A 12,900-nucleotide genomic window follows, 5' to 3' on the forward strand; every position below is an offset into this window, starting at 1 on the left:
AAGAAAGGATATTGCGGAGACATGGCTTAGCCACAGCCTGGGGGATGTTTCCAGAATGAGATTTTCACTCTGCAGCGGAGTCTGCGCTGATATGAAACTTCCTGGCAGATTAAAACTGTGTGCCCGACCGAGACTCGAACTCGGGACCTTTGCCTTTCGCGGGCAAGTGCTCTACCATCTGAGCTACCGAAGCACGACTCACGCCCGGTACTCACAGCTTTACTTCTGCCAGTATCTCGTCCCCTACCTTCCAAACTTTACAGAAGCTCTCCTGCGAACCTTGCAGAACTAGCACTCCTGAAAGAAAGGATATTGCGGAGACATGGCTTAGCCACAGCCTGGGGGATGTTTCCAGAATGAGATTTTCACTCTGCAGCGGAGTGTGCGCTGATATGAAACTTCCTGGCAGATTAAAACTGTGTGCCCGACCGAGACTCGAACTCGGGACCTTTGCCTTTCGCGGGCAAGTGCTCTACCATCTGAGCTACCGAAGCACGACTCACGCCCGGTACTCACAGCTTTACTTCTGCCAGTATCTCGTCCCCTACCTTCCAAACTTTACAGAAGCTCTCCTGCGAACCTTGCAGAACTAGCACTCCTGAAAGAAAGGATATTGCGGAGACATGGCTTAGCCACAGCCTGGGGGATGTTTCCAGAATGAGATTTTCACTCTGCAGCGGAGTGTGCGCTGATATGAAACTTCCTGGCAGATTAAAACTGTGTGCCCGACCGAGACTCGAACTCGGGACCTTTGCCTTTCGCGGGCAAGTGCTCTACCATCTGAGCTACCGAAGCACGACTCACGCCCGGTACTCACAGCTTTACTTCTGCCAGTATCTCGTCCCCTACCTTCCAAACTTTACAGAAGCTCTCCTGCGAACCTTGCAGAACTAGCACTCCTGAAAGAAAGGATATTGCGGAGACATGGCTTAGCCACAGCCTGGGGGATGTTTCCAGAATGAGATTTTCACTCTGCAGCGGAGTGTGCGCTGATATGAAACTTCCTGGCAGATTAAAACTGTGTGCCCGACCGAGACTCGAACTCGGGACCTTTGCCTTTCGCGGGCAAGTGCTCTACCATCTGAGCTACCGAAGCACGACTCACGCCCGGTACTCACAGCTTTACTTCTGCCAGTATCTCGTCCCCTACCTTCCAAACTTTACAGAAGCTCTCCTGCGAACCTTGCAGAACTAGCACTCCTGAAAGAAAGGATATTGCGGAGACATGGCTTAGCCACAGCCTGGGGGATGTTTCCAGAATGAGATTTTCACTCTGCAGCGGAGTGTGCGCTGATATGTGAGTCGTGCTTCGGTAGCTCAGATGGTAGAGCACTTGCCCGCGAAAGGCAAAGGTCCAGAGTTCGAGTCTCGGTCGGGCACACAGTTTTAATCTGCCAGGAAGTTTCATATCAGCGCACACTCCGCTGCAGAGTGAAAATCTCATTCTGGAAACATCCCCCAGGCTGTGGCTAAGCCATGTCTCCGCAATATCCTTTCTTTCAGGAGTGCTAGTTCTGCAAGGTTCGCAGGAGAGCTTCTGTAAAGTTTGGAAGGTAGGGGACGAGATACTGGCAGAAGTAAAGCTGTGAGTACCGGGCGTGAGTCGTGCTTCGGTAGCTCAGATGGTAGAGCACTTGCCCGCGAAAGGCAAAGGTCCCGAGTTCGAGTCTCGGTCGGGCACACAGTTTTAATCTGCCAGGAAGTTTCATATCAGCGCACACTCCGCTGCAGAGTGAAAATCTCATTCTGGAAACATCCCCCAGGCTGTGGCTAAGCCATGTCTCCGCAATATCCTTTCTTTCAGGAGTGCTAGTTCTGCAAGGTTCGCAGGAGAGCTTCTGTAAAGTTTGGAAGGTAGGGGACGAGATACTGGCAGAAGTAAAGCTGTGAGTACCGGGCGTGAGTCGTGCTTCGGTAGCTCAGATGGTAGAGCACTTGCCCGCGAAAGGCAAAGGTCCCGAGTTCGAGTCTCGGTCGGGCACACAGTTTTAATCTGCCAGGAAGTTTCATATCAGCGCACACTCCGCTGCAGAGTGAAAATCTCATTCTGGAAACATCCCCCAGGCTGTGGCTAAGCCATGTCTCCGCAATATCCTTTCTTTCAGGAGTGCTAGTTCTGCAAGGTTCGCAGGAGAGCTTCTGTAAAGTTTGGAAGGTAGGGGACGAGATACTGGCAGAAGTAAAGCTGTGAGTACCGGGCGTGAGTCGTGCTTCGGTAGCTCAGATGGTAGAGCACTTGCCCGCGAAAGGCAAAGGTCCCGAGTTCGAGTCTCGGTCGGGCACACAGTTTTAATCTGCCAGGAAGTTTCATATCAGCGCACACTCCGCTGCAGAGTGAAAATCTCATTCTGGAAACATCCCCCAGGCTGTGGCTAAGCCATGTCTCCGCAATATCCTTTCTTTCAGGAGTGCTAGTTCTGCAAGGTTCGCAGGAGAGCTTCTGTAAAGTTTGGAAGGTAGGGGACGAGATACTGGCAGAAGTAAAGCTGTGAGTACCGGGCGTGAGTCGTGCTTCGGTAGCTCAGATGGTAGAGCACTTGCCCGCGAAAGGCAAAGGTCCCGAGTTCGAGTCTCGGTCGGGCACACAGTTTTAATCTGCCAGGAAGTTTCATATCAGCGCACACTCCGCTGCAGAGTGAAAATCTCATTCTGGAAACATCCCCCAGGCTGTGGCTAAGCCATGTCTCCGCAATATCCTTTCTTTCAGGAGTGCTAGTTCTGCAAGGTTCGCAGGAGAGCTTCTGTAAAGTTTGGAAGGTAGGGGACGAGATACTGGCAGAAGTAAAGCTGTGAGTACCGGGCGTGAGTCGTGCTTCGGTAGCTCAGATGGTAGAGCACTTGCCCGCGAAAGGCAAAGGTCCCGAGTTCGAGTCTCGGTCGGGCACACAGTTTTAATCTGCCAGGAAGTTTCATATCAGCGCACACTCCGCTGCAGAGTGAAAATCTCATTCTGGAAACATCCCCCAGGCTGTGGCTAAGCCATGTCTCCGCAATATCCTTTCTTTCAGGAGTGCTAGTTCTGCAAGGTTCGCAGGAGAGCTTCTGTAAAGTTTGGAAGGTAGGGGACGAGATACTGGCAGAAGTAAAGCTGTGAGTACCGGGCGTGAGTCGTGCTTCGGTAGCTCAGATGGTAGAGCACTTGCCCGCGAAAGGCAAAGGTCCCGAGTTCGAGTCTCGGTCGGGCACACAGTTTTAATCTGCCAGGAAGTTTCATATCAGCGCACACTCCGCTGCAGAGTGAAAATCTCATTCTGGAAACATCCCCCAGGCTGTGGCTAAGCCATGTCTCCGCAATATCCTTTCTTTCAGGAGTGCTAGTTCTGCAAGGTTCGCAGGAGAGCTTCTGTAAAGTTTGGAAGGTAGGGGACGAGATACTGGCAGAAGTAAAGCTGTGAGTACCGGGCGTGAGTCGTGCTTCGGTAGCTCAGATGGTAGAGCACTTGCCCGCGAAAGGCAAAGGTCCCGAGTTCGAGTCTCGGTCGGGCACACAGTTTTAATCTGCCAGGAAGTTTCATATCAGCGCACACTCCGCTGCAGAGTGAAAATCTCATTCTGGAAACATCCCCCAGGCTGTGGCTAAGCCATGTCTCCGCAATATCCTTTCTTTCAGGAGTGCTAGTTCTGCAAGGTTCGCAGGAGAGCTTCTGTAAAGTTTGGAAGGTAGGGGACGAGATACTGGCAGAAGTAAAGCTGTGAGTACCGGGCGTGAGTCGTGCTTCGGTAGCTCAGATGGTAGAGCACTTGCCCGCGAAAGGCAAAGGTCCCGAGTTCGAGTCTCGGTCGGGCACACAGTTTTAATCTGCCAGGAAGTTTCATATCAGCGCACACTCCGCTGCAGAGTGAAAATCTCATTCTGGAAACATCCCCCAGGCTGTGGCTAAGCCATGTCTCCGCAATATCCTTTCTTTCAGGAGTGCTAGTTCTGCAAGGTTCGCAGGAGAGCTTCTGTAAAGTTTGGAAGGTAGGGGACGAGATACTGGCAGAAGTAAAGCTGTGAGTACCGGGCGTGAGTCGTGCTTCGGTAGCTCAGATGGTAGAGCACTTGCCCGCGAAAGGCAAAGGTCCCGAGTTCGAGTCTCGGTCGGGCACACAGTTTTAATCTGCCAGGAAGTTTCATATCAGCGCAGACTCCGCTGCAGAGTGAAAATCTCATTCTGGAAACATCCCCCAGGCTGTGGCTAAGCCATGTCTCCGCAATATCCTTTCTTTCAGGAGTGCTAGTTCTGCAAGGTTCGCAGGAGAGCTTCTGTAAAGTTTGGAAGGTAGGGGACGAGATACTGGCAGAAGTAAAGCTGTGAGTACCGGGCGTGAGTCGTGCTTCGGTAGCTCAGATGGTAGAGCACTTGCCCGCGAAAGGCAAAGGTCCCGAGTTCGAGTCTCGGTCGGGCACACAGTTTTAATCTGCCAGGAAGTTTCATATCAGCGCACACTCCGCTGCAGAGTGAAAATCTCATTCTGGAAACATCCCCCAGGCTGTGGCTAAGCCATGTCTCCGCAATATCCTTTCTTTCAGGAGTGCTAGTTCTGCAAGGTTCGCAGGAGAGCTTCTGTAAAGTTTGGAAGGTAGGGGACGAGATACTGGCAGAAGTAAAGCTGTGAGTACCGGGCGTGAGTCGTGCTTCGGTAGCTCAGATGGTAGAGCACTTGCCCGCGAAAGGCAAAGGTCCCGAGTTCGAGTCTCGGTCGGGCACACAGTTTTAATCTGCCAGGAAGTTTCATATCAGCGCACACTCCGCTGCAGAGTGAAAATCTCATTCTGGAAACATCCCCCAGGCTGTGGCTAAGCCATGTCTCCGCAATATCCTTTCTTTCAGGAGTGCTAGTTCTGCAAGGTTCGCAGGAGAGCTTCTGTAAAGTTTGGAAGGTAGGGGACGAGATACTGGCAGAAGTAAAGCTGTGAGTACCGGGCGTGAGTCGTGCTTCGGTAGCTCAGATGGTAGAGCACTTGCCCGCGAAAGGCAAAGGTCCCGAGTTCGAGTCTCGGTCGGGCACACAGTTTTAATCTGCCAGGAAGTTTCATATCAGCGCACACTCCGCTGCAGAGTGAAAATCTCATTCTGGAAACATCCCCCAGGCTGTGGCTAAGCCATGTCTCCGCAATATCCTTTCTTTCAGGAGTGCTAGTTCTGCAAGGTTCGCAGGAGAGCTTCTGTAAAGTTTGGAAGGTAGGGGACGAGATACTGGCAGAAGTAAAGCTGTGAGTACCGGGCGTGAGTCGTGCTTCGGTAGCTCAGATGGTAGAGCACTTGCCCGCGAAAGGCAAAGGTCCCGAGTTCGAGTCTCGGTCGGGCACACAGTTTTAATCTGCCAGGAAGTTTCATATCAGCGCACACCTTGCTGCAGAGTGAAAATCTCATTCTGGAAACATCCCCCAGGCTGTGGCTAAGCCATGTCTCCGCAATATCCTTTCTTTCAGGAGTGCTAGTTCTGCAAGGTTCGCAGGAGAGCTTCTGTAAAGTTTGGAAGGTAGGGGACGAGATACTGGCAGAAGTAAAGCTGTGAGTACCGGGCGTGAGTCGTGCTTCGGTAGCTCAGATGGTAGAGCACTTGCCCGCGAAAGGCAAAGGTCCCGAGTTCGAGTCTCGGTCGGGCACACAGTTTTAATCTGCCAGGAAGTTTCATATCAGCGCACACTCCGCTGCAGAGTGAAAATCTCATTCTGGAAACATCCCCCAGGCTGTGGCTAAGCCATGTCTCCGCAATATCCTTTCTTTCAGGAGTGCTAGTTCTGCAAGGTTCGCAGGAGAGCTTCTGTAAAGTTTGGAAGGTAGGGGACGAGATACTGGCAGAAGTAAAGCTGTGAGTACCGGGCGTGAGTCGTGCTTCGGTAGCTCAGATGGTAGAGCACTTGCCCGCGAAAGGCAAAGGTCCCGAGTTCGAGTCTCGGTCGGGCACACAGTTTTAATCTGCCAGGAAGTTTCATATCAGCGCACACTCCGCTGCAGAGTGAAAATCTCATTCTGGAAACATCCCCCAGGCTGTGGCTAAGCCATGTCTCCGCAATATCCTTTCTTTCAGGAGTGCTAGTTCTGCAAGGTTCGCAGGAGAGCTTCTGTAAAGTTTGGAAGGTAGGGGACGAGATACTGGCAGAAGTAAAGCTGTGAGTACCGGGCGTGAGTCGTGCTTCGGTAGCTCAGATGGTAGAGCACTTGCCCGCGAAAGGCAAAGGTCCCGAGTTCGAGTCTCGGTCGGGCACACAGTTTTATTCTGCCAGGAAGTTTCATATCAGCGCACACTCCGCTGCAGAGTGAAAATCTCATTCTGGAAACATCCCCCAGGCTGTGGCTAAGCCATGTCTCCGCAATATCCTTTCTTTCAGGAGTGCTAGTTCTGCAAGGTTCGCAGGAGAGCTTCTGTAAAGTTTGGAAGGTAGGGGACGAGATACTGGCAGAAGTAAAGCTGTGAGTACCGGGCGTGAGTCGTGCTTCGGTAGCTCAGATGGTAGAGCACTTGCCCGCGAAAGGCAAAGGTCCCGAGTTCGAGTCTCGGTCGGGCACACAGTTTTAATCTGCCAGGAAGTTTCATATCAGCGCACACTCCGCTGCAGAGTGAAAATCTCATTCTGGAAACATCCCCCAGGCTGTGGCTAAGCCATGTCTCCGCAATATCCTTTCTTTCAGGAGTGCTAGTTCTGCAAGGTTCGCAGGAGAGCTTCTGTAAAGTTTGGAAGGTAGGGGACGAGATACTGGCAGAAGTAAAGCTGTGAGTACCGGGCGTGAGTCGTGCTTCGGTAGCTCAGATGGTAGAGCACTTGCCCGCGAAAGGCAAAGGTCCCGAGTTCGAGTCTCGGTCGGGCACACAGTTTTAATCTGCCAGGAAGTTTCATATAAGACTGATGAAAATTTCTGACTTAACTACAGGGTAGTTTTTCTGCATAAGCAGTGTGTAATGTAAGAGTATTGAAGGATTTCACCATACAATCAAATATTGAAGCCACTGAAGGTATTACTTGCAGTCAGTCGTCTTGTAATCTCTTAGCCCCTTCCTTATCCGAATGCGACAAATACATTTCAGTTCTGGAAGTGTCACCTACTACGTTGATAATGAGCCTATCAACAACAGAATCCACAAAGCCAACAGGTGCAGCATTTTCTTTTCTTCTTTTATCATGAGCCGTTCTATATCCCACCAGCGTTCGGTAGTGAAGTGTTAAAAAGCTGTGTGTGTTAGTTCCAGTACGTCTAGCAGCTTAACAGTCTTGTTACTTCTCAGGCCAATCCCGCCACTTGGCTCCAGATCAGTTCTGTTGGGTTCATATTGTAATGGTACAGCAGCAAATGTAAAAATGCAGCATTTGTGTGATGTGCTTGATGCCGTGAAAATGATTGTTTTTCATGTTTCTTCGATACTTATTTACCTCTGTGGTATAAAACGATGGACATAGTCCAAATAGAGACAATATGGTTTTTGATTTTTGCCTTAAAAAATTAAATTGTTACATTTTCTTAATTTAAACAACTTTTATGAACTGTCTTTCATAAACCATTGATAATTAAGAATTTGTATTTGAAATGGAAAGAGGAATTTTGCATCCAGTATGTAATTAGAAACAAGATGTGCATTATTCATAAAAATGATTATGAGTTTTATAATGAGATGTAGAAACTTCAAATTGAATGATAAATATGGTACTGGGGAGATTTGAACCACTGGACAAATAATCACATTTGGTTACATCACATTACGCTACCAACTAGGCTACATGTTTAATACAATCAACTGCATCAGATACAACTCTGGTAGAAGTTAAAAGCCGATTATCTCCGTAAATTTATGAAAAACATTAAGAGCAGCCTATTTCTAGGCACTTTTTAACCATTTTCCACGTGCGTGTTTTACTACAAAACAGAAAGCAGCTTCAGCCATTTTTATTCTGTGCATTAACAGCATGACAATCAGAGCACAACACTGCAGAGGCTGCGACTGTACACCAATTTTGAAATAAAAACTATGTAGCTAAAGTGTGATTAAGAAAAACGTTGATGGCTGTTAATAAATTTGAATATCTTAAAGTTTCATTTAACGTAACGTAGTAATAAGATATCTAATACATAATTATGACCTACTTCCAACAGTGTAACAACACTGGTGTACGTGTGCTAAGGCTTCGACCCATCATCACATTTGTGTTTGTTTATGGTGGAAGAACTATCATATAAACATGAACTGCAAGATGAATTTTATGCCATACATAGACTCTCCTTCCTAATAGCAGATACGAGAAAACTTGACATGGTAAGTTAAATGAGAACCTTTAGCCATGGTCTCCATTACTAAAGACTTTCTAATTTCACAAGCTGCTTGTAAGCAATACTCTCACTAGAAAAGAAAATGGTACAAACAGTTCTTATACTTCATTGTCTTACAACAGCAAGTTTTGAACTTTGTGACATACAGAAAACAACTTCATATTCCAAACAAACTGCTGAGATAAATGTCTGCCACCTCAAGCTGTTAAATGTATGAACAAATAGTTGGTAACACAGAGATGAAGCTGGTAAAAGCCACAAGTAACAAAACACAAATCATCATAATTCAAAACACTCCAAAGAGCTACATATTTTTCAGCATCTGGAAAGAAAGTAGCAGCAAGTGTAATTCACAGTGTTTTCCCAAATAGAGCATGACACACAGAGGCAATGTTCACGATTTACACAAACACTGCCCCCCCCCCCCCCCCCATGATAATACAGGACTTAGCCACAATGTCTTATAGTATACCAACAATGAATGTGAAATATGATGTGAAAAACTCAGAATGAAGTTTTCTCTTTACTGAAACGAAATGTAGTTTATTTAGATGCATTGATTTACACAAATTAGAGAACTATTTATCTAAATAGGACTGCCCATGACAAATAGACATATTCAGCAAGTGTAACACCTATAAATTGTGCCTGTGTGTATCAAAGATGTTACAGTGTTCTATATAATATAACACAAAAGACATAGATATACTGACCCAAGTCCATTCTGGTCAACAAACATCTCATGGTATGGAAACTGCCGATGAAGGTCTTTGCGTATATCATCAACCCACTTAGGATCTCCTTCTTGTTTAATGAGGGCTGCATATTGCTCTCGACACTGATCTTGAACTAGTTTGCCACCACAAAGATAGAGCCAGGCACGTGGTCTGACTGATGGAGGGATACCTTTGCGACAGCGTTCTCTCACCTGAAAATGCAGTAGTTAGGCAATCATTTCTTCACGTATGAGTAACAATGCTACCAATGCTTTATGCTATAGACATCTACTGAATGTATATACTACGTATTTATTTTTAACATATATAATTGATTTCCACAAATGATATTAACATTTAAAAAGAAATGTTAATAATGTGAGATTACTAAGGCAAATAAAAATGATATTGTATTTGTAAATAATAGATTTCAGCTATCAGTCATGATGTACAAAGCCAGACCAACAGGCATTACATGCATTGACCAGAAAGGATAGTGCATTGAGAATGGCTAGTTGCTAGCCAAAATCTAGATCTGCCAATAAATATTCCAAAGGACGACTGATAGCTGAAATCTATTATTTACAAATCAAAATAACGGTCGCTGCGTGCAACAGCCTCTGAATGGAGGATAAACTGATAAAAACGATATTAACAGCTTTCATGCTCTGTAACATGCATGTTGAGAACTAATTCACTCTTTAATTTCATAAATAAGTGTTGTTATAAAGTATATTTTAAAAATCACTTGTAATTATGTATTCCAGAAAGTTCTCAAAAGAGGTAAGGCCATTATTTCCACTAGGGCATTCAATTATAGTAGCTGTAGAAAACCACATTCACATTTTGTACCTCATAATATTTTGACAAAACACACCATTTACAAACAACTACCCTTACAAGGAGTTTGGTAGCTTTCAGAACTATTCAATTCATGATCACTGTTTTTTCATAAACACTGTGTTGACCAATGTGCATACAGAAGTGTAGGGAAATGGATGAGAAAGAAGGTTTGAAGCAAAATATACATACAAGGAATATGAAGAGTTCTTTTGCAGTCCCTATAGAATATACTATTCTTTGTAATTATGCCTGTTAAAACCAAAATTGCCGATCAATCTATCATCATATATTTTAAGTTATTTATTTGAAGTGTCAGTGGGAATTGGGACATTTTATTTGGAAGTAACAGTATTCAAATCATGCACCCATCCAAAATTTAAGGTTTACATTGTTTCCTCAAACAGTTATAAGCAATTGCTGGGATATTTTCTAAAAGATGCTACAGCTGCTTCGCTCTCCAGCTGAGATGTCATTTCTGAAAGAGACAACCCCAACCTTCGTTTCAATTAAATACCAAATAACCTTCATTACGTATTTTATTTTTCAGATCCAATTTACACAATACAAATTGCTCATATTAAAAGAAAACAATACAGTTTTATGATTAGCCAGTTGTATTAAACTCTTTATGTACATTACGAAAAACTGAAAACAGAAAATTATTTTAGTTTCTTTTATATACAATGTCTATTAATGTCAGTGAATAAAAAAACTTATCAGATTTAATTTGACTTATTTTCTCTCAGAACATCTTTCGAAGCTTGCAATGCACGGATTTGGACAGATCAGAAGTTCACTGGCATGTAACTGCAAAGAGGTTGCAAGCATTTTTCAGTTGCTGAAATTGTTAAATCATTGCTGATGAATCACCAGAACTGGTCACGACTGCGAAACATCTAGTGGTACACAGTGGAAGTGGAAGTACATGTAAGATTTGTTGCTGGCAAGGCAAATACCGAATATTCATTGGGAAATTCCGAAGGAAATGGAATTCGCCCCAATGAGATTCAATTACAAAACTGCCTTATCAATACTTCAGTACTGTTTCTAAATCTTTGACATGTATATATTTGGATGAAAGAAGAACTGTGCAATGGCATGTTTATGTAGCTAGCGTAAGATACCACAGGAAGGAGGGAGTGCACTACATAACGGCTTAACTTTAAATTTCTAAAAATGACTGTTCCAAGAGTCAAGAAATAGTCTCTCTCTGCTGTATACAATTTGCACAATGACTTATGGTGGAACGACCTAAGGTGGACTTGTAAGGAGGCACATCAACAACCATTCTCACTATGACGTAATTTTCAAATAGAATATAATGATGATAGTTGTGTGTGTTGAGTGGGAGTGGGGTTGTGAGTACAGATGCATGCTTTGATGTTGAGAAACTATTTTAAATGAGATGATAGGTTATAAAGTTATTAATACATTTGCAAACTGTGAAGCAGTTTAAGAAGCTGGCACAAACTGAAAAAAAGCATTAATAGTACAGACCTTCCTATAGTGTTTGTTCATCATTTTCTCCCAATTGTTGAGCATGCGCAGCCATTTTCTTTCACGGCGAAGTATGACACTTGGAGGAACAGTCAATTTCCTGAAATTGAAAGACAGATTTTAAAAGAAGAGTTGGATTCTGTGGTAGAACTTAAAATTTCCACACAAATATGTTAACACATTTAAAATTCTAAAAACAACATAACCATGCAACTACAATGAATAAATTGTTTTTGTGGTTATTTTTTTACGAAGTTTCCCCTTATGAAATACGCAGAAAAACTAAAGCTAATTGTTATCAACACCATCACCTTGAAGGTATGATCTGTCTATACATCTAAACAGAAAGCCATTTGATTTTATGCCACACACATTTTGCTTACTTTTATTTATTAAGCATCCTCAGTGGCCTATAATACATTTTTGGTGTATGTATGTATATAATGAATGTGCTATGTTTTCACATATGCTACTAAATTACAGTTTTTTCATTGTTCTCTTATTGTTATTTAAGAAAACATTTTGGAGAGTAGGTTCCCTAAGGGTAAATCCATACCAAGTGGTCCAAGCACTGGCTGCTTGCCCATTTCAGAAAAATTTTATATTGGCTGGGTGGATTCCCCAATGTTTTGTAATGACAAAAATATTTTTAAAAAATTCATTGTTTATTATTTTGAAATGGCGGCCATATTTGTTCCAGGCCACATTCATTTTTTCGTATTTGCAAGCATCTACACTTTTTACAATTACTCAATACTGGATTGTCCTAAGCCTTTCAGATAAAATGCATTTAGTTCAACACACTCTGGGCTACAAATTAACATCATTATCACTTAGCTGAATGTATTCTTTAATATATTTTTAATAGTTCAAAGTTATCAGCCACAAATTAAGAAAATTCAATTTTTGAACAGTAGTTTTCTAAAGAAAGATTAATTTCTCAGCTTTAATATTTTTTCTGCTATTACACTGTACAGTATAGTTGCTTTTTATACAGTATCAATGGAGAGCAGCTTACACTTAAAAAAATACACTATTTTAAAAAATTGTGTTTTTTATTTTTCCAATTTTGTGGCCTGCAATATCTTTGTTGGAGGACCAAATAAAAATCTGAAAATTTCACAGTTAATAGACCTTTATGACATCAAACTTCAGTATAAATTTCAACTTTGAGACTCAATTGCAAGTTATTGAAAAAAGATTACACACACGAGTCAAAAATACAATTTTTAACATCTGTGATAACTGGTAGGCTAATCAAATAAAGTATACCAATTGCATAAGGGTCAGGCCATGCTATTTTTTTGTTACGGAAGGACACTTTTCTGTGAAATCTGGGTAAAAAAAACTTTAATTAGAAATGTAAAACTAGGGCATAACATATATTCTGCAAACTGTTACAAGCAACAGGAATTTTTTTATGCATTTAAATAGTAATATTATGTTTCCATATTTTCAATAGTAATTATTTTACTGAGCATTACGGAAGGACAAGAAAAAGGACAGCTTTTTTGATACTTGAATATAAAGATTAATTCCTGCTCTGATGTTCGTTTCATTAAGCAAATTTTTTAATTGGTTAACTGCACCTGTTT

General features: G+C 43.4%; 1 protein-coding gene across 2 annotated transcripts in view; it reads right to left on the bottom strand.

Moving 5' to 3' along the window:
• The window catches only part of LOC126100469 (TBC1 domain family member whacked), a 100,890-nt gene that overhangs the window by 58,061 nt on the left and 29,929 nt on the right, over positions 1-12,900 (bottom strand). For both annotated transcript variants that reach the window (XM_049911076.1, XM_049911075.1), the window contains exons 3-4: positions 11,306-11,405; positions 8,963-9,177 (exon numbers count right to left, since the gene is read on the bottom strand). In XM_049911076.1, coding sequence (XP_049767033.1) covers positions 8,963-9,177; positions 11,306-11,405 — 315 coding nt within the window. The remainder of the gene's footprint in view (positions 1-8,962; positions 9,178-11,305; positions 11,406-12,900) is intronic.

This window comes from Schistocerca cancellata, chromosome 9, assembly GCF_023864275.1.
Source record: "Schistocerca cancellata isolate TAMUIC-IGC-003103 chromosome 9, iqSchCanc2.1, whole genome shotgun sequence".
NCBI classification, from domain to species: Eukaryota; Metazoa; Arthropoda; class Insecta; order Orthoptera; family Acrididae; genus Schistocerca; species Schistocerca cancellata.